At 41.9% G+C, this 20,422-nt stretch overlaps 1 protein-coding gene across 10 annotated transcripts in view; it reads left to right on the top strand.

The window, feature by feature from the left end:
- The window catches only part of PTPRF (protein tyrosine phosphatase receptor type F), a 377,255-nt gene that overhangs the window by 123,478 nt on the left and 233,355 nt on the right, over positions 1-20,422 (top strand). For all 10 annotated transcript variants that reach the window (XM_085067811.1, XM_085067815.1, XM_085067816.1 and 7 more), the window contains exon 3: positions 6,535-6,696. In XM_085067811.1, the coding sequence (XP_084923937.1) occupies positions 6,612-6,696 (85 nt within the window). In that variant the 5' untranslated portion in view covers positions 6,535-6,611. The remainder of the gene's footprint in view (positions 1-6,534; positions 6,697-20,422) is intronic.

Here is a 20,422-nt window from a genome sequence, read left to right as displayed (position 1 = left end):
AGGACAGATTATCTCTCATCTGGTCAATCATTTGCATTCTTGCTGTTTTGATTGAAATTAGTTTTGATGCTCAGTGGATCTTATGTCTGCTCTGCCTTGCGTGCTCTGTCGGTGTGAGAGATGCAGAACCAGCATGTTTGGCACTGCTGGAGCCAGATGCAGGAATAACAGGACCACAGCTGTACAGTCAATGGCACTCAGCTGTGGTGTGTTGTAAGCAGCAAGCCTGGAAGGACCATGTTTCTCAGCTCACCCTCTCTTTAGATGAAAACCACCTGTCTGCACTCTGGCTGTGCAGAATTTGATGCCCTGGAGTTCAGTTTAGAGGAGAAGACTTAGTATCTTGTGATTTTAAATCTTCCACTGTTTTCTATTGTGCTGAATTCAATCAAGCCTGTTATGACACAGTCATTTGTATTAAGACTACATTGTCACGTGTACAGTAATTTGTAGAAAAAGCACGGAAGTTCTTGCTTTGTGGAAATGTCTGACTCATGAGCATGTTTTTTCACATTAAAGGAGTTTGCTGATAGCTAAGGAATAGCTGAATTTGGTTTTGTGTTTTTGTAGGACTTTCTACTGCCCTGGATGTGTAATTCATGCACTGCTGGGCCTGTTCTGTCAATGTAGGAGACCTCTGTTGAAAGGCTGATATGCAATAGTTTACTTCTTTTAAGGAGACTTTACAGCAGGCATTAGGAGCCTTTACACTTGGGTAGGGTGATCTACAGCAATCTGTGCTTAGTGCTCACTGTGAGTGATAGCTGGGCTTGTGAGGCTCAAGGCTGATCTATATTTTAAGTGGATGTTTTAACTTATCTCCATAGTTATTTAACGGGGCCCTCCATAATCCTTGTTCCAGTGGAAAAATTCCTCTTTCTTATCTAGTATTGTCTGCAGGCAATGACACCTTCAGAAATTAATGTCTTCAGAACCAAATGTAGCCAATAAAGCTGACAGAAATATTCAGGTTGTGCTTGCATTCTGCTTAAAAGTGGCTCTTCTCTCTGCTCCTCGTCTTGGATCAAGTTGCAGTTGCATGTTCAGGATCACAGTGACCTGTAGCTGGGCCAGCTTGTGCTTAAACACTTCTCACTTTTTCATGCTTTATCAAAATGAGGAGAATCTTTTTAAAATAATTCTGAGTTGTTCTTGCTGTTACATATGTTACTCCTTACCAATCTGCCTCTGTTAGCTTGTTCATTTGTTTTGTTGTTTTTTTCCCAGATTGTGGGTTATTTGGGGTTTTCTTTTTGTTTTTTCCTGCCCCATTTTTATTTCGTATCCAAACAGGTGATGAAACATTTTTCGTCCTGGGAAAAATACTCCTCAGGGTGGGGGAGGGGTCGTCCTTATTTTTTCTCTCTTTTTTTTCTTTTCCCGTGTACTGAGAATTTTCAACATATACTTTCTTTTGGTTTGCCTCATTCTGTTACTCACAGTTTTATGCCCATGGCTAATTATACTGCTCCACTCCTTTCTAGTTGTTTTGTATCCTTCATGTACTTACAGATAGTTATCAAATCCTCAGCCAGTCTGTCTAGTGCTTGTGACTTGACAGAGATTTTTATCCTTCCTGGTTTTTGAATAGCTTTGCTCATCCCTTCTCTCAGGATGGTTTCAGAGTCATGTAACTAAGAGCACCACACTGATGCTCTGGGCCAGCTCACACCTGGGTCCCAGAGGTGGTACCTTTGCTCACATGGCAGTCTCTTTAGCTTTTGGCCTTTTTACTGTATTGCAAGTTCATAGGAAGTTCCTCCCTAAATCTATTCTAGTGTTGCCATCGTTGCCATCTTCATATATCTCCCCACTGAATCTTTCTAATACATTCCCTGCATGTGGGAGTTCGGAGTGAAATGAGACTCATTTTGTCTTTTTTGGCCATATTGCTGTACTCCCCAAGTCTCTTTATATTATATTTCTCGCAGAAAAGCACAAAGAAATCTATGCTAAAGGAATACTAATGTAGTGAAGTGAAACATTCAAAAGTCATTAGCTTGTGTGTAACTGTGCTTCTACAACTTTTAATGTGTGCAATATGATGATCTTGAGTTATATGGTGTGTCATGGTTTTCCTGTTTCTCCTTCTGAGCACAGATGAGGCATTATGTACAGAGCGAGGCAGCTGAGCTGTAGCCAGTTATTGTTCTCACTTTTAACAGAATAAAGAGCTGCCTTATTGCTCCGCATGGCACATGATCACCGTCACTGGTGTGACAGCCCAGAGCTGATTGGGTGGTGTTGTGTTGATTGGGTCCCTCTGGAACACTGATTTCCCTTCAGGGCACTTGTGTAAAATATAAAGTAGCAGGTAGGTGTCCAGAAGGAGAATTTGACTGTGTTGCACATGCAGTAGTGCTGGAAGAAGCTGATGTAGTTTCAGCCCTGTCTTTACCATCATCTGGGTGGTGCCCAGTTGGTATTTTCTGACCTGCATCCTTGGGCTCACCTTGAGAATGCTCAAGAAGTTTCCACCTTGAAAAACAAACAGAATTGTTTCAGGTTCCCTTTTGAAAAGACAGTGTTACATCTCCAGGTCAGATAAGGACATTGCTTATGCACTGGGCTTACCTTCCCACCCTGGAAGTTTCTCCAGAGTCTCTTAACTGTGTTTCACAGCAAAGGCAGTGTCAGTACTCACACACACAACAAAACCTGGCAGTTCCGGGGATGTACAGGGGTTCCTGGAGGGAACTTATTGTGCTGACTTCCTCAATTCTTTGGGTTGCAAAGTAGCTTAACCTAAAAAGTGATTTTAGTGCAGTATTTTTGTCCCTGGTTTGGAATGGGCAGGCTTGCTTTGGGGATGCTTTTCTTCACCATGCCAGTCTTGGCTGGTGACCTACATGACACTTGTTTCAGTTCAGTTTATCTTCCAGAAAGGTTCATAGAGGACATAAGCTATTCAGTGCTGGTTTGAAATTCCTCTTGACTCTTTAAAGTTGACTGCTTTTTCTAATCTCTTTGCTGTCTCCTGTGAGACATACTCATTGCCAGAATTTCTTAGTACCATATGAGCTGTTGGTATTCTTGGCTCTGTTTTAAATGAGTCCAGCTTTTTCTGCCTGTCTGAAAGAATCAAACCATGTAGGTTTCAAAAAATGTCCTCAAGACCCCCTCTTTTCCATCCACCTGCCCCACAGCAAAAACCGATATATTTAAATGAAGTTCGCTAGTTTTTTGTTGTGCTTTCCTGCTTTCTAGTTTTCTGCCAAACTAGCTCTCGGTAGCTCTAACACTGAGTTTGTGGCAGAGGCAGGAGTTTAGCTTGCTAAACTCAAAGCTGTTTTTACAAAGCCATCTGGAGTGCTTAGCCTCAGCCTAATTTTGGGTTATGTAGTCTAGAGTTTATAATATTGCCAGGACCAGATGCAGAAGGAGAAATGAGAATGTACGTGTGTGTTTGAAAAACCTTCTTTTACAGTGTCTGGGCTCCCAAATGCAATGTCAGTTGGGAGATGCTAGCCAAACCAGTAAGATTAAAGAGGCCTTCAAATGAAGGGGCTGAGGTCATCTGGTGCACAGGAGATCATTCCAGATGCAAGAGGGGTGAGGTTGCTGGGGACAAGACATATTAAAAAGCGTAGAAGCATTTTTTGGTCAGTTGCTGTTGTACTTGACTTTGCCAAAGCAATACTGACTTTTTATCTGTTTAGCTCATTACCAAAATCTACCAACCTTATTTGGGTTTTAGCTTCTTTCCATCCTAGGCTGTCTTCTGCCCCAGGAAAGGAATGCTTTGGCATTACTTCAAGATTGCTGTTTGACACTCCAGGGTCACGCTGTCCTCCTAAGGGTTAACTGAGCTTCAGCTGATGCCCTGCCTCCTTGCTTTGAGTTTTGGGTTGTCTCATTGGGAGAGAGCACTGTCCCTTCTGAAAAACAGGAAAGCTGAACCACTGGGAGAAGGTTTTTAATATTTTCACTTTCAAAAGAGAATGACAGCTACTGAGATTTATAAAATTTTAAAACATTCCAATTTAAAGCTCTTTAATTATTGAATGCAGACAACTTTTCCATAAGCAGAGCAGCCATGGAAAGAGGAAGTGGCAAATTTTGATCCTGTTAAAGGCCAAAGGTGGTCTATTAACTTTGTAGGGACAGACAGCAGACTGGCATAAGAAAATCTGGCTTTTCTACCAGATGGTAAATTATTTAGAGCACTAAACAGTTGAAAAAGATCAAGTCTGTGAAGCATCTGGTAGGGTATCTGACAATTCATCAGTTTTGCATAGTGCATGCTGTATCTCATGGGCTGGAGAGAAAAGTTATAAATCTTTTGAAACTGGAGAGAAGCTTGATCACATTTGCTGAAAGAAGAGAGAAATCAAGAGACAGACCTATTCTTTAACGGAGGTTTTTGTGTTCCTGAGAGTTACTTCTGAATGGAGGTGCCTTTGACATGACTGAGCAATCTGCACTCAAGATACACCATTAGATGAGGCACTTTTGTTGTTAATGGAAGTGAATGAAAGAGGAAAAGCTCTCTGAAAGCTATTCATCCCCAATGTGGTCTGACAAATACCTAAGATGTTTCAGCACCACCTGTAAAACTCGTTCTCTGTCCTAATCTTAGAGAGTTTGACACACATCATTAGTTTTGACACAGTAATTTCAACCCTTGGTGTTTCCCACTCCCCTCCCCAGGAAGAGTAACCTCTTAGGATTCTGGCTGCTGTTGAGCCAGATGTAATGCTGGTTTAAGTGCTTCAGTGGGTTCACTTCTCCAGGCAGCACAAATTACCCCTGTGCATGCAGAATTTAGAAATGTAATCATCACTCTTGATCCACGCATTTCTTCCCATTCCTGTGTGGGCCATATCTGGGTACCTGGCTAACAGTGGGCCAACTGCTTGGGGACTGAACTGAGTTTCTCACTGGAATAGAGCTTACACAGCTGTAAAGATGCAACTAGCTGTATCTGTCTTTGCTATGTAAGATGTTAATGGTGCTTTTAGTAACCCTTTGGTGAAGGATGAGTGAGGATAGGGAAGTTGGAGGGCAACAAAGATAACTGTGTGCCTTTTACAAAGAGCCTCTTTTGCAGTATTCAAAATCGTGCTGCTGAGCTTAGTTCTATTTATGCTTTCTCATTGAGACAATAAAAGCAGAAGATGAGATGATCAGTATTCTCTCTGCATCTAGGTTAGAACTAGGTTATTTTGTATTTTCAGATGCCTCGGCTGCAGAAGATGTTGCATAAATAAATATTTCTCTGTGTTGTGCAATATTATAACATGCGAAAAGATCTACTGTGCAAATATGGTAACAGAATGGAGAAGAATCATGATCTCCTCTTTGTTAGTACTATGCAATGTAAATATTTGCCGAGGTAGATTCTCTAGAGATTTCTCCTGGATTTCCCTAGGCACGATCATTGCTGGCATTCTTTGAGCACCGTGTTTTTGTCAGAAGTAGACGTGTTTGTAACTTGTGATACTTCCATCAAAAGCTCAGCGGTTTCCAAAAAAACAATACACTTCCAAACCTGGCAAAATTCAAAAATGTCTTTGTTAGAGCAGTCTTGAAGGTGTTTTTGAAATGTCTGCCAGCACAAATAAGAGTGGTGTGTTGGGCCACAAACATCGTGTGCAGTTGCAGATACTTTGCTTCAGGGATACTGATGGGGTCCACTCAGGCTGGCATCTGCCATCATGAAATTTTTTCACTAATAATGCTGTGCGGTTAACTTTGATAACTTTCGCAGCTTAGTGGAGAATCACATCAACTTTCCAATAACTCATGGGCTTGTGTTGAGATGCCTGGCGTTGAAAGTGTGAGCCCTGTCACTGCTCAGAGTGTCACTGAGGGCATGGGGCTTGCTAGTGCCTTTAAAGTCTGTCTTGACAGTAGACCTTAGACTTTGTTAAGCAGTTTGCAAGATAATTTGCTTTGTTTTGGAGAAGGAATATCCAATCATGAGTCCTTTTAGGTAGTTACACCGTCTGTTTTGGGGAGTTTGAAGCTGAGGTGTTTGCTTGGGTAAAGCTTCTTTTATAAACACATTCCTTAATAACATTCTGCTGTGACTCTGGTAGCCCTGTGAGCTGACAGCTGATCCAATTCAGCTTCCATTTCTTCTGCTAGAACCCACTGAGACTCTGTACAGGAGCCCAGCTGAATGGTCCAAGCTATGCCTCACATGTAATTTGATCACAAACCTCCCTACATATGCAGTCAACCACGTCTGTCTAGGGCACACAGAAGGAGAGTTACATGAACTTAAGACTGTTTCTTGTATATAATGTGCAACTTCAGAACTCTCTGTTGTGAACAACAGCAACTAAGGGATGCATTAATGGGCCATAAACCAGACTCTACATGAAGGTAAACTTGGAGATAGGGGTGTGTTTATGCCTCCTGACCCTTGAAATCAGCTTATTGAATTCACAGACGTGTGTGGTGCTCTACTGCTCACGCAGGGAAGATAATTAAATTTCCCTTACAAAGTATCTGTAATGCAGTTTGGTATACTGGCAGTTAATCTGTGTGTCATAATAATTTTCCTTTCCTATCTCTTTTGGCTTGCAGGAGTAAGTCTGTGTCTGTAACACTGGATGTACTGACCACTTGCCTCAGACTGAAGAGGACTTGCTCTACTTTGGAATATGGTGCCTAAGTTCTGCATCCCAGTACTCACTGTGCCAGCAGCCATCCTCTGCTGCTTGATGCTGCCTTTAGCAGGAGCGGACAGTAAGTAACATTCGGTTTTGGGAAGCTTGAATGCCTCGCAAAATTTCTTTCCAGAAATATTAAACCTTCTTGGTTTGTACTGGGAACACTGAGGGCTAAGAGACAGCTCCCCCCCAGTCTTTTTATTTCCCAGTCTGCGCATTGCAGATAAACAGGGTGTGTATGAAGGGGCACAAGTAGAACTAAAAAGACTGACAAAATTTATTCAAGTGCAGGAAGAATTTCTGTAGTAGCTGCAAGATCAAAACCTGACAGTTTGATTTCTAACACATACAGATGAGTAAAGAAAATTGGGGGCGGAGGAAGAAAGAAGTATTGGGGTCACAGTAATCCCTGTTACTTTTTCCTTGTTCTTTTGCCAGCTCTCATAATTTGTGTAGCACTGAGACATCTCTCCTGAGTCAGCAGGCAGTTGCTGTTGGCAAAAGCTGTTGGGGAAGAGGGTGCGAGTTCTTACCTTCTAGTGTAGCTCTCCTACACCTATATTTCAGTAGAATTGGAGTACAGTGTTTCCTTGTGGTCATACGTTAAGCTGTTGTGTCCTTGCTGATGTCCTGGTAGTGCCATACAGCTGCTGTGACTGGCTTTAATTAGCCCTATCCAGCCAAGGGAAAATATGTACATGAAATGCTGTTGCGGAAAGACAAGAGGAGAGAAACATGGCTAGTGGTGGCCTACTGAAAACACCTTAGAGTAGGAATGTCTTATGGAATGGGTTATGCAGAAAGCAGGAACCCTCATGGCTACTTTGCATAATTTTGAGGTGTGTATTTATTAGGCAGTCCCCAAGTACTTGTGCAGCCCCCTCTTCCTTTTTTTTTTTTGACCTGTACCCAGATTTTCAGTGTCCAAATATCTGCATATTCATCAAAGACTGGCAGTTGTGAATACTCCTTACCTCTGAAAGTACCCAGGGCTCCTGGGGCGCTTCAGCTGGAGCCAAGCTGACCATGAGGCACCTCCTGAGCTGCCAGCAGTCATCTCTTTCTCACTGCAGCTTTAGTCACCAGGCTTATATTTAGATACAATTTTGTGAAAGTTGAAGGAGTTCTTGGTTCATGTTGGTAGGAGCCTGTCTGAATGTAGAAAACAGACTGGGGGGTCCTAAATGTCCTTGATTGAAGGGAAGGACTAAATTTAGAGAAGCTGGAGAGAAGACTGAAGGAGGGATGTGAAGAAACATTCGAGTTCACTACTTTTGTTGTCATTAGGGATGACTTGCATAGGCAGCAGATTAATGTGAGTCTGTATGAGTCTGAGCTGCCCAGTTAAACTGGGGACAGCAGCTGTCTCCCTCCTCAGCTTACTTTGCTGTCTGCTGGTGCTGTTGGAAGGTGCTTATTCAGATCACTTTATGTCTGCACGTTGTTGCCCATTTTGGAATCTGGCATAGAGAAATACTTGTTTCGTGTTTGGAGGTGTATAAAAATTCCCTGAAATTCATTGTCTTTATCCTGGTTCCTGCAAAGGAGAGAAGCATCACTCACCTCACAGGTGTGCAGAAGCTGGTGGATCTTGAGATGACCTAGGACAGTTCCTGGCATGAGGATACCTTGCAGTAGAGGTGGTTTGCTAATTTTGTGGAATACTTGCACATGCTTAAATTTAACAAAATTGGCTGTTTCTGTGGGGTGCCTCAGATGTGGAACACTTCTGTGTTGAGGAGCAAGTTTATCTCTATGTATGCCTTTTTCTGTTGTGCAGACTGACTCTGAATTACTTTTTCCTAATCTAGAAGGCAGCTCTGGAGGGCACCGACCTTTTAACCACCACAGCCACCGTGGATTAATCGAGGGTTTCCTAGGATGAGAAGTGTTGCTCTGTGTATTTTAGCAACTTAGAATTTTTCTGTCATCTTTCCCCCTGAATCTTGCCACCAGCCCTCAGAGATGGGGAGCTGTGTGAAAGGAGCTGCCTGCTCTGTGCCTCTGCAGGGGTAAAATATCACCCCCAAACCCTGGATTTTACATGACCTGCCATCAGTGATGCAGTAGTGAATCTGGCATTGGAGATTCCTGGTTCAAGACAGTAGTGAAGGGCAAGGGGAAGGCTTGATAATATATGGACAGTGCAGCACTCTGTGTACACACTACTCAGGTTTTTGGTCCCTGTAGCGTCCTGTTAGCTTCAGTGAAAGTGTATTTATTTACAGTGGTCATAGCTATTCCCAAGAAATCAGTGTGATTCTTCCTTCTCCCCATTGCAGTGCTACTTGGAGTCAGTGGAGGGTTGGGCAGGCTCTGTATCTGCAAAGCATTCCTGCATTTCCCCCGCTAAAAGCAGCAGGATAATGGGAGCAGGGTTATCCCTGGAATTTCTGGAGCCAGTCCTCAAACTGCCTTTTATAGGAGCAGGGAAGGAGGGCTGGAGATGGGCTGTGCTGCATCCCTGGCAGCAGCATGGCTCCTGGCTGGATGCTCAGGGAGCACCCACCACTGGGTCTTCCCTGCCTTCCCCACCTGCTGTTGTTGTAACACATTTCATTGTGGCTGCTGTAGCTTCCTGACAATTAAGGCAGCTGGCAGCAAGCTGGATGTTAACGCCTGAGATGAAGCAGATTGAGTGTGTATCGCCTGGCGGAATTAGCGCCGGGCTGTGCCGGTGCCGCCCCTGGAATTGAGTTCACGGGAGCTGTGAAGAATGTCAGCAATGAGGAATTGAAGGGGCATCCAAAGGTTAAACTGAGTGGCACAGTGTCAGAAAACGAGGGGCTCTCTGGGTGCCTCCCTGGCAGCAGGAGGGGAGTGGTGGTTTCTGGCTGCTCTGGTGGGGTGCTGGGAGGAGAAGGTGAGTGGGAAGGGGCACATGCGCATGAACAGTGGATACAGAAGTGCTAATTTGGCAGAAAGCTCTTTCAAATCCTCCCCAGCTTTTACAGACTGCAATAAGAAATTATTAAATTTTCTCTGTGATCTGACTGTGTTTCTGTCAGGGTGACCCTAATTCCATTAGAGCAGCTCGGAGCTGATTCAGGATGGCTGTTTTACCCATTCTCTCTCAGCTTGCTTGTGTGGGTTTTTTTATACACTCTGTGCTTCCCTGTCTATCAGCTTTTGATTGTGCATGGGAAAAATGGCTTTGCATATTTCAGTTAATATTCAGTGCAATTGTCAACTAAAAGATGCCTTTTTTCCAGCTTTTGAAAATATGTCGTTTGTTCTAATAAAATTAAAAACAACAAAAAAATCCCCTCTCAGTACAAAATGCAGAGAAAATGGGGAAAAAAAATCAATACTGTCATGAGAAATCATCAGCAAAGTCTTTTGTTGTTGTCTTGGTTTTTTAAAAATTAGGGTTTGGTTTTTGAAGTCTTGGACACAGGTTCCATTAGCCAAAGGAAGAGACTAAGTGACCCATCCTAAGTCTTTTCTAACCACAGTATATTTTGGTTTGTCTTGCACAGAATTTCAAAGGGCTTAAGGAATAAAACCACTTCAAAAGTGACCTTGTAGAAGGAAAGAACTAAGGCAGAATTAGGCCAGCTACCTGTGAATTGATACCTGGTAAACAAACAATTTGCACCTTTTGATTTCTAAAGGTAGAGCAAACTTAGCTTTTACTTGAGGGGGTGGATGAAACATGCCTCAATGAGCTGGTGTGGTCAAGGCAGGGTTCTGGCTCCCACCATCCCTGGCCAGGAAAGACCCCAAGTCTGTGGGGTGTCAAGGCTGCCCTACCCCTGAAAGAAAGAGTTGCTTTATGTCCAAAAGATGTGTATCTTGTACTTGGGGTTTTTTTGCAATCAATGTTTCTTGGATGCTAGTTGAATTGAGGAGACTCATTGAGAAAGAAAATAGAAAGGTAGGATGCTGATGCTTGTGAACTTTGGGGAAAGGAGTGTTAGGATGGCTTTTTTAGATATGGTGATGTCTAAGAGACTAAGAATAGTAAGATTGCCTGTCTAGCTTCAGGTGAGCTCTGTTTTGCCAGGGATTTTGCATTGTACCTGAAGTGCTGTCAGGAGGTTTTGGGTGGAAGAGCACTGGAGGGAACATGTGTTATGGCACTTGATTCTGCTTGTCCACTGACTTTGCTGTCTGCCCTTACTGTTTTGTGCTCCCAAGACCAGCTTGGCTTGTTTTGACTCCCTGATTCAGCTCTGCTGCCTTTGCTTCATAACCTGAATGATGCCTTAACAACAGCTCAACCCCAAATACAGCTGCTCCAGGCCAGCCTGTGGGACAGCCTTGCTGTTGTGCAAGCCTGGAAAATGTCCACTTCACAGAGCTGAGCAGAGGGATCCCATCCCAAAAGCTGGACATGAGGCTTCTCCACTGCTGCCTTGCATCAGTTTCTGTTTCCAGGTTTCCTGTTTGCATGCCTGTCCCCAAACAGTGTTCTGCATGTAGTGATTATGTGTAATTGATGCGATTGGATCCAGGTATTGCAGCACAGGTAAATACTAATTTTCTGCAATTCCACCTTGACTAGCTTGACATATTCTATCAGGAAAAATAACATGGAAAATACTGTTTAGGAAAACCCCTGTACCTGAGGCATTGAGGTGGCATCATTAAGGGACAGGTTGAAATATTAACCACAGTTATTGTGTAGTGTTTATTTTTGGTGTCCTTTCTCATCATATATATAAATACATATATTTAGGTAGAAATGGATTCTGCACTTTTCTGTAAAATACTTGAATGCTGCCTGCTCATAGCTAAGTGTTGCAGACATCAAGGTAGAAGGGATGCTAAGTGTGTAGACAACAGATCTTTTTCTGCATTTATAGCCATTTTAGCTCCAGCACTTGCAGAAGTCATGAATTAGTTTGTGTTGCTACCCACAACAAATCACAGCATGATGATTTGTCTTTTTTATTTATTGTTAAAGCCAACAGCATTCATCAATCAACATCAGCTGCCAGGTCAAAGGTCTGCTTAGCCCCAAATCCCTCATCCAGTAGTGGTCAGTACAGAGAGCTATGGAGGATGTAAAAACAGAATAAATTTAGAGTGATCTCTTACTCTTTTCCTCTTGGAGCTCTCGGTGAGTGGTGGCTCCTGAGCCCAGAGAGGTGCTATAGAACTGCAGCCAGGCTTACTCTTGAATTTTGCTCTCGGGCAGTTTGAGCGTGTGGTCAGTCTGCAGGGACATCTGGGGGGCAGTGGTTTGCATGGTGTAGGCTCTGACTGTTGCCTCTACTCCACTGCTCCTTGTTTAAGCTCCTCACTGCTGCTGTGCAGGGCTAAGCATTCCCACTTGCCGTTTGCACCATTTGGACTTGGCTGCGCAGCCAGAATTCCTCTCTTGCCTTCACAAGGGACTTCCTGTGTTTGTGTCCATGTAAATTATCCAGCACAGTGACAAGTGCTGAAGGCATGATATATTTAATACTAGTTCTGTGAGAGAGTGTGTGCTTATTGGCTTGGTGATACAGAAAACCAATAGAACTGCTTGCTTACAATTTTATCTTCAGTGTGGATTCATAGATTTTAAGGGCAGAAATCAGATCAGAGCAGTCTTTTGCTCTGACCTGCGTAGCACAGGCTGTATAATTTCAGTAGTAATCAGCATCTACTTTGAACAGCTGTGGATGAACTAGCACGTAGCTTTTGGGAGGCTATCAAATCGTGATTTGAAAACTAAATGGTAGAGAATTTACCCATCTCCTATATGATCTGTAAAAATGGCAAATAATCATTACTTCTTCAAATTTGTATTTATTTAAAACTACATTTATGCATTTTGAGGGTTTAGACACTGGATGTTGGAACATCTGTCAGCAAGGCTGCAGACTCCTGCTATTTAATATAATCTCCTGGAGAAGCAACTTGAAGTGGAAGAGTTAGAGAACCTGAAAGTTTTTCTTTTTGTTGTAGAAAAATGGGCTTGTCTTGATTTTTCTGACCAGATGTAATTTTTATTCACTATTCCTCCAGACTGTTCAGTATGTTTTTTAAAGTCAAGGGACCAGGACCAAGACAAGTGGCTGCATTTTCCAGCAGTACAATGGCACTTTAGGCTTTTTATCCACAGCATTCAGCTGGGAACGTGGTCCTCCACTGTGACCTCTGAATTCCTTTCTGGACCTCTGATTCCCAGGATGCAAACTTGTATTTCATTAGTGTGACTTGGCTTTTTTCTCATGAATATCTGCCCCTAAGTACATCAAAATGCATTTTGCTGGATTGCGTCTCATTTAGTCATCTGAGTGATTCTTCACAGGTAATTTTCCCTTTCTGTTAAGAGCTGACTACCAGTCTTGGTAAAGCTTACCCCTTACTTTCCAAATCTAATTGCAAGTTATTTGCATTCATTCACAGATGTTAATAAATTGTGGCTATTTGCAGAGGCTGCTGTGTGTATTTTAAGGAGATATTTAAAATACCCTGTAGTTGTGATGGTAACATTCTTTGCAGATGGAAAAGAGTGCCAGAAAACAGATAAAATAATATGGTTTGTCGTGCTGCTCCTGGCTATTACTGGTACTGATGTCAGAAAGGGAAAAAGTAGATGATCTGCTGGAGCTTTCAGTGTTTTAGCTGAGCAGTTGTAAAAAGCAATGATGTGGTAATAGGAATGCTTTTCTTGTTTCTTTGATTATCTGTTCATTATACTGCTGCTTCAGAATGATACCGTAATATAAGATGATCAAGCTCATTTTGGTGAACAACCAAGAGTATGAAATTTGTTTGCTCAAAATGTTAGTCAATCTTTTTTGATGTTGAACATGCCTGGTTTAAAAAGGAGTGGGAAAAAAAGCATCTGTTCATGGGTGCTTTTTCTCTGGTAAGTTGTCTATCTTTATGTATCAAGAGCTGAAAAGCAGTGGTGTACTCTTAATTGAATTCTGTGTTTAGTCCCTTGTGAGAATCAGTGCTTTGTCTGTGCCAGAGACAAATCTCATTTATTTTGTTGGTGTGAAAACACTGTAGGGTGCTTATTGAAACTTTTAAGTCACAGAAATGTCTTTTGCCTTACACACTTTACTGACATATGATCACTGAATTAAATCAAAGCACTTTTTGTAGTGGATGATGGCTTTACATTTGTATATGAATTGTAGCCTGCAATGCTAGAGCTTTGAATGTCAGTTAGTTTTGTCTTTCTCTGATGCATCATAACATTAGGCCTTCAGACTGAGGGGCATGCATGTGGTATTAAAAATAATTACAGAATATATTCCATTTTGTGTAGTACAGGCTGGAATGTCTTTGCAGTCCCACTGTGCTTTTCAGATGGCCCTTCATTGTATATATTACTCATTGTTTCCTTTTCCCCCCCCAGTAATTAATAATACAATTTCCAGGAATATATTTTGTAAAATTGGATTGAGACATATAGGTAGTACCTGGTCAAAATGGAAATATATATGGAAATGCCACCCTATTCCATCAGAAATTCATTGCACAAAGGGTGACTGTTCTGAGTTGGTGCTTTTAATAAAGTCAGCATGTCAAGAAGAGGTTTTGGGTTGGTTTGTCTTTGTTGCATGAGGTTATTCTATTTGAGCTGATAGTGTGTTCTCTGGAAGTAACCAGAGTCTCATGGAAAGGACCATGGAGTGGGAGACAGAGTGTGCTGCAAAGCTCTCACTTTGGTGTTGTCCCTAAGACAAATGACATTTAATTGCTTTTCAAACTTGAAACTGAAATTCTGTCTGTGAGGTAAATGAGAGAGTTGCCATGCATTGATTTCAGAAAGGATTTCAGTCTCACTATTTGGGGAAAAAAGCTTGGGAGTGAGGCAGCTATAGGTGTATTTTACTTACAGACTGTTTACTTTAATCTTTAAAGAGGAAAGATTCATTGAAATAACTGAATGATGAGTGGTGAGATTCTTGTTAAATGCTGAAAATGGTTGAAATACAGATATGATGATGATGACTATGTATTTTAATCCTATTTAGCATCAAACAGAAGCTTTCAGTTTTTGCAGTATGCAGGAAAACCCTTAGAGAAGCAAACTTACCTCATAAGCAAATAGTTTTGTATTCCTCTTCAAAGGACTGTGTTGCCTGGTCCTGACACAGTGTTCTTAGTCTTGACATGCTGAGTACAGAGTTCAGTATGGCTCTCAGGAGGATGATGAGGGTAGTTCAAAACCTGGAAGGGCTCCCTTTACTCTTGTTTGATGTAACAGGCAATGGTCCTGGTTGTTGACTTGTCATTTATACTTGCTGTATATAGACTTCCAATATCCTTTTTAATGCTCCATTACACATAGCTTAGCAGGGGTTAACATGAAGTTCCTTAGTTATAACCTGTTCTTTTCAGCTCTTTGTGAGTTTGGTTCATGAAATATGCCCTGCTTGGTCCTCAGCCAAAGTTTGAGTTGGTGGGCTGTATTTTGTGAGTTGGACATTTGTTTTTGGTTCTTTCTGCAAAAATTGTCTTTGAATGCTCTTAAAAACAAAGAGAGTGGAGAAATACTTTTGTACCCTTAAAGCTGACTGTGGTATTATTTATAGATTTCTAGTTTAAAATGTCTGTGAACACATTTGACCACCAAAGCCCATCTGTAGTAATGTCCGGAGACAACAGAACCTGGTTTGTGAAAGGAGTGACCCATAGAAAAACAGGCTGCTGAGTAATATAAAGGGAATTTAATGCTGGATCACTATGTAAAGGATGCTGTGTGAGCTCGTGTGTAACTAAATTTGCTGTATATTCATTCTGTGAATGTAGCCAGAGCTGCTGTGATCTCAGCCTTCCCAAGAGCCAGAGGTGCACAGCAGAGGCATCCTCCAGGTCCTCCAGCACCCAGCCTGGAACGTGGGCAGAGAGAATTAACTCACACTGACACCATGAAGTTCCTCTTCTAGTGCATTTGTCTGTGTCTTGAGGCAGTTGTGGAAATAGAGAGGTTTTTTGTTGAAGTTGCTCTGTGGTTGTCCTGCAGGCCACAGGAGCTAGGTCTTGTCTTTCTTGGCAGTGCCTGTCGAACCTTTATACTGCTTTAGTAAATGCATGGAACATTTGACATATTTAACTGCCAAAGTTTTGGGTTTTTCTTTTTCTCAGATGCTAAAATACGCTACTGTTCATATGTCTGTAGAGCTGTGTGCCCTATTTTAAGAGCAGAGTATGATTTGGGGGTTTTTTACACATTAAGGCTAAATCCCTGTATTGTTCAGTCAGCATCTATGGAGTGCTCAACATCTTTTTCATTACACACTCAGTCTTCTGTTGCAGATAAAGCTTTTCTTTCAGAAGCAATTCTAGCTCAAAAGTTCTGGCATTGTCTGTAATCTGTACTATGTTGTGTGAGAAGTTTCCTGTGGAATTATGTGGAATTTAAGAAACTCCACTTAATATGTTAAGAGTTACATGCATTTGACAAGTTTATGTCAAATTGCAGAATTATTTTGTGTTACAATAATGGCTGGACTGTGTCAAACTCTAGATCCATTTATCCCAAAATTATCCCAACATAAGCCTCCAATGATGGCCAACAAATGCTAGATGTTTTAAGGAGGTACAAAAAAGATCATCTCATACTCTTGCCTTTTCTCCCCACCCACATTAGTTCCTATTTCCTATGTAAAATTAGAAGTTGCTCTCAGAAACATAACTTCTGTTACTGCTTCTGGGAAGCTTTATTAATTGCAACAACTCTAAATATTATTTTATCCACATGGGCAAAGGAATAATACTCAATGTACGTTTGTCAAGGTCAGATCAATCTAATTTCCTTTAATGACAGGCTAACAGGCTTTGTGAATGGAGAAGCAGTAGATGTCATTTATCTTTAGTAAAGCTTTCAGTGCTCCCTCATGAGGCTTTTTCCTGTGAAACATCTGCTCATAGGGTGGGTATTTGGCAGTTTGGTAGCATTCAGCATTTGCAGTAATGATCTCTCTGATAGAATAGAGAACATGCTTATTAAATTTGCAGGCAACAACAAGCTGGGAAGAGCGGCAAGCATGTTGGAGGACACCATTAGAATTCAGAATGATCTTTACAAATTGGCAAAACTGTCTGAGAGGATGCATGTCAATAAGGAAAAATGTGGATAGATGTTTGAAAATAGGAGTAATCAGCTACATAAATACAGAATGAGAGACAACTGCCTAGACAGCTGGTGTACAGAAAAGGTCTTGCAGTGCTAATGGATCCTAAACCATACAGGAGTCGACAGAGCAGTGCTGTTTTGAGAGGGACAGACATCACAGTGATAGGCAAAAATGAGGAGTACCATCCTGAAAACACATTTGATAGTTATTTTACTTGCTCACATGGGTAAGGCCTGTGGTGAAACATCTCATCTTGAGCATCCCACTACCACAATGGAAGCATTAACTGGGGAGAGGTCAGCCCTTCCCATCCACTGCTAGGACAAGAAATAATGTGGCTGAACTGCAGCTGGGAAGTTCAGGTCGGGCACTAAGCAACAGTCACAGACATGCAGGGTTGTTGGGTATGGAATTGAATTTCCAGAGGAATTTCTGGAATTTCATATGCAAACAGAAAGTGTTCCTTCAGATATGTTCTGAATAGACAGTGTGATTTTTTTTTTTTTTAATGAATGTTTCTTTGTCTTCATTTATTAGCCAGGAAAGGTACAGTCTCCCAGCCTGTCTTCTCTAGGTCACCTGATACTCTGATGTTTTATTCTGTCCTTTTTCATCCTCCTCTCAAGTGACAATCACTGTCTTTCCTCTGACTATGTAGCTTTGTGTGAAAGTGTTTTCCAGGTCCTTAGTCCTCTTCAGTGCCCTTCTCTGACTTTGTAGCTCTGCTATAGAGGAGCTGCTGGGCAAATACAGGGGAGAATATGCAAAATAAAACTTACAAATATCCACTAGTTTTCTCATGGACCCTCATAGTTTGCTATCTTTTTGCCCACGTCTGTGTGTGACTAAAGGTCAGCTGCCTGTTAGCATGTGTGGTTCATCTTCTGAAGCCATACAGTAAACTCAGCTCTGCAAACTGTAGCAGGTATTTCTGGGTTTGTTTCTTTCTCTCAGTACATGTTATGTATTTATCTGTAAGTAGTCATCTACCCTGAGACTGTACCATGCTACACACCTGTTCAGAGGTCAGAGTATGAGCTCTGATGGTTTCAGGGGCTTTGCTGGCCAAGGCAGGGCTCTGGTGTGTGTCTGGGGATGGCTGCCGTGGTGTGCAAGAGCCCATCTCTCTGACAGCACCAAATGCCTGTGCTGTTCTGCCCTGACTGTGGGATATTCCTAAGGAAGGCAGTGTGGTTGTGCCAGTCTGTACAGCACAGCACACAGAGCAGCTTGGAGGGTCAGCACGTGCACTGCTCCAGGCGAACAATGCTGCTTTGCTGTCCAGCAGCTCTTGGGGGCTGCATTGAAACAGCTTCTGGCAGCACAAAGTGCTTGGGGAAACAATTGAAAATGGAGCTGTAGGTCTTGCAAGATCTTCTGACTAAAATATGTCTAAATGCTTATTTCTGCATAAGAAAGGGAAAATGTATTAAAAATGTGTATTTGTATAGAATGCTTTTAATGTTAATAGTAGTGGAAGGGAGGATGTGTACGGTTTTTTTCTTTCTCCTTCCAGTAGTCATTCTTGCTATGAATAGCTATACATCAATTCATGAATTTCTGTCTGAGTGAGGTCTCAGGGCTGTATGAGATGGGACTATCTCATGCTTCATGTTAAAAGATTACAGTTAATTTATTGCATGTTTGTTGTGGATAAGAAAAAGCTATTTACCTACCTAGATTTTTCCTTTCCTGGGTTTCATAAAAGAGCCATGTACTTCTTGCTGAAGAAGTACAGATCAGAGGACATTTGTCTTTTTAATGAATTGATTTAAATCAAAATGCAGGCCATTACATGAGTTCCTGAATTCTGGAAACTCTAGCCATTATATTGGGTGTTTCTTTGCCATCAGACTTTGACTTCAAACTGCAATTATTTTTCACAAGATGAAGAATGAAGTCTGTTGCCTGTTATGAATAATAGAGTATGGTAATATCACAGCTATATATGCAAACTCCGCAGACTGGCAGCACAGCTGCTAAACGTTACATTTTTAAAATATGTGCAATCTGTTGTAAACAGAATTAAAACCAGGAACATTGCATGGTTTGTTTTGTAGGGAAATTTAGTGATGAATTGTTTTACATTTTGACCTTTAATTTTTTTGAGTCTCTGCACATTCTAGTGAATCGGGGAGATTCTCAAATTAAGACATGTGGAATTCTAATGGCCACCCTGACATTTCCTGGGCCTGGATACCTCACCTTGATTAGTTTTCTAGTGTCCCTGCTCTGCCAAGCTGGAGAGGCTCATACACTCCACAGCTGAGCTTGAAGTGATTGCACTGTAAACCTCATCCAATTAAAAGGTGAATCCTGTTCTAGTAGTGGAAGGTTGTTTTATTGTTCCTCTCCCCTGATACGGATGCGAGTGAAAGTGTTGAAGGGAAGTGTTATCACTGTTGTTTTTGTAGCTTGTTGTTATCTTCCATCTTCATATACAAAAAAGTGAGAAATGCAGCCTGCCCAGCTGTCTGAGAGCAAGTGTGACTCGGCAAGATAAACCTTCACTGGCTGTAATGGGCCTGACTACAGATGATCCTTCAGCTCTTCGTACCATCCGGTGGTATCCTGGTTTGAACCACAAGCAGCAGGGGAAATAAGGTGGAAATATAGCAAGGAATGCACAGCAGTCCGTCATTTTGGTGCCGAGAAGAGAATAATGCAGTCCATCATTTTGGTGCTGAGAAGGGAATAATGCACTCTCAGGACACGTTCTGCTCTCCTCCTCCTGACTATGGAGTGGGAAAATAAGAGGGAACAACCTAGGAATGTGAGAAAGGAGTAAATATGGAGAATTTAGAACATTTAGGTTTACTGTCCCTTGTCAAAACAGTCTTTGAAGTCCTCCTGCTTGGGAGAAGATGCAGACAATCACTCTACCAAAATGCCAGGGCCAGTGCCACGGCAAGGGAACCTGGCGCTGCTGAGCATCTTCTTGAGTGTTTCTGTGCTCCATTCCTCTCACCTGCAGAAAGAAATGCCAGCATTAGCAGATCTCTGATTCTGTCTATGCTGGCAGAGGGTCCCAGAACTGATTTATAGCACTTGTTCAGCTTTCAGCGAGCAGCAAATGCATTGCTTAATTATTCATGGCAGATGTATTATTGCAGGAAATTAAGACATCGAGGAAACAAGTAAAAACTATTACTGAATAGAGCTATAAACAAGGTAAGGTGGAAGGGAATGCAGGGGGAAAGCTCTGAGATGCTAAAAACCCCTTGTTCTCAGAAATGTTTCTCCCCTTCCGAAAATAATTGTTTAAATTCCCAGATATGCAAGTGATTGTTCATAGTACATAATTAAATATTCTATTAGCTAACAAGTTGGTTTTAATTTGCTACATTTGTCATCTAAATTATCACATTTGTGAATGTGTGAAACCTTCTATGGCTTCTTTCAGCATATCTACTTACATAAAGACACAATTCTCTTTATGCCTTTGACTTCCCTCGAAAGATTTGATGTTTTACTTGTGCAAGAAAATTTAGGTCAACTTTTGGCTTTCTGTACCAGAGAAAGGGTACAGAAAATGTACCTTGGTTTGGGGTTTTGGTTTTGTGTCTCTGAAGTATTGCTGTGCCTGGAGTAGTGGTGTGCAGTGCTGCTGCAGAGTGGCACCCAAGGCCCACCTGGGTTTGAAACCCCTCTGCAGGCAGGCACACTTGTACCCAGCTCTCTTTCAGATGTCTCTGTAGCTTTATTCCAAGATTTGTGTGTGTTGGTGACCTATGCCATGAACCTGTTCTCTAACCTATGTCTAAGGCC

Source organism: Lichenostomus cassidix, chromosome 8 (genome assembly GCF_008360975.1).
Source record: "Lichenostomus cassidix isolate B80296 chromosome 8, HeHo_3.0, whole genome shotgun sequence".
NCBI lineage: Eukaryota > Metazoa > Chordata > Aves > Passeriformes > Meliphagidae > Lichenostomus > Lichenostomus cassidix.
Note: the sequence above shows the minus strand (reverse complement) of the source record. Positions and strands in the feature narration are given on the sequence as shown.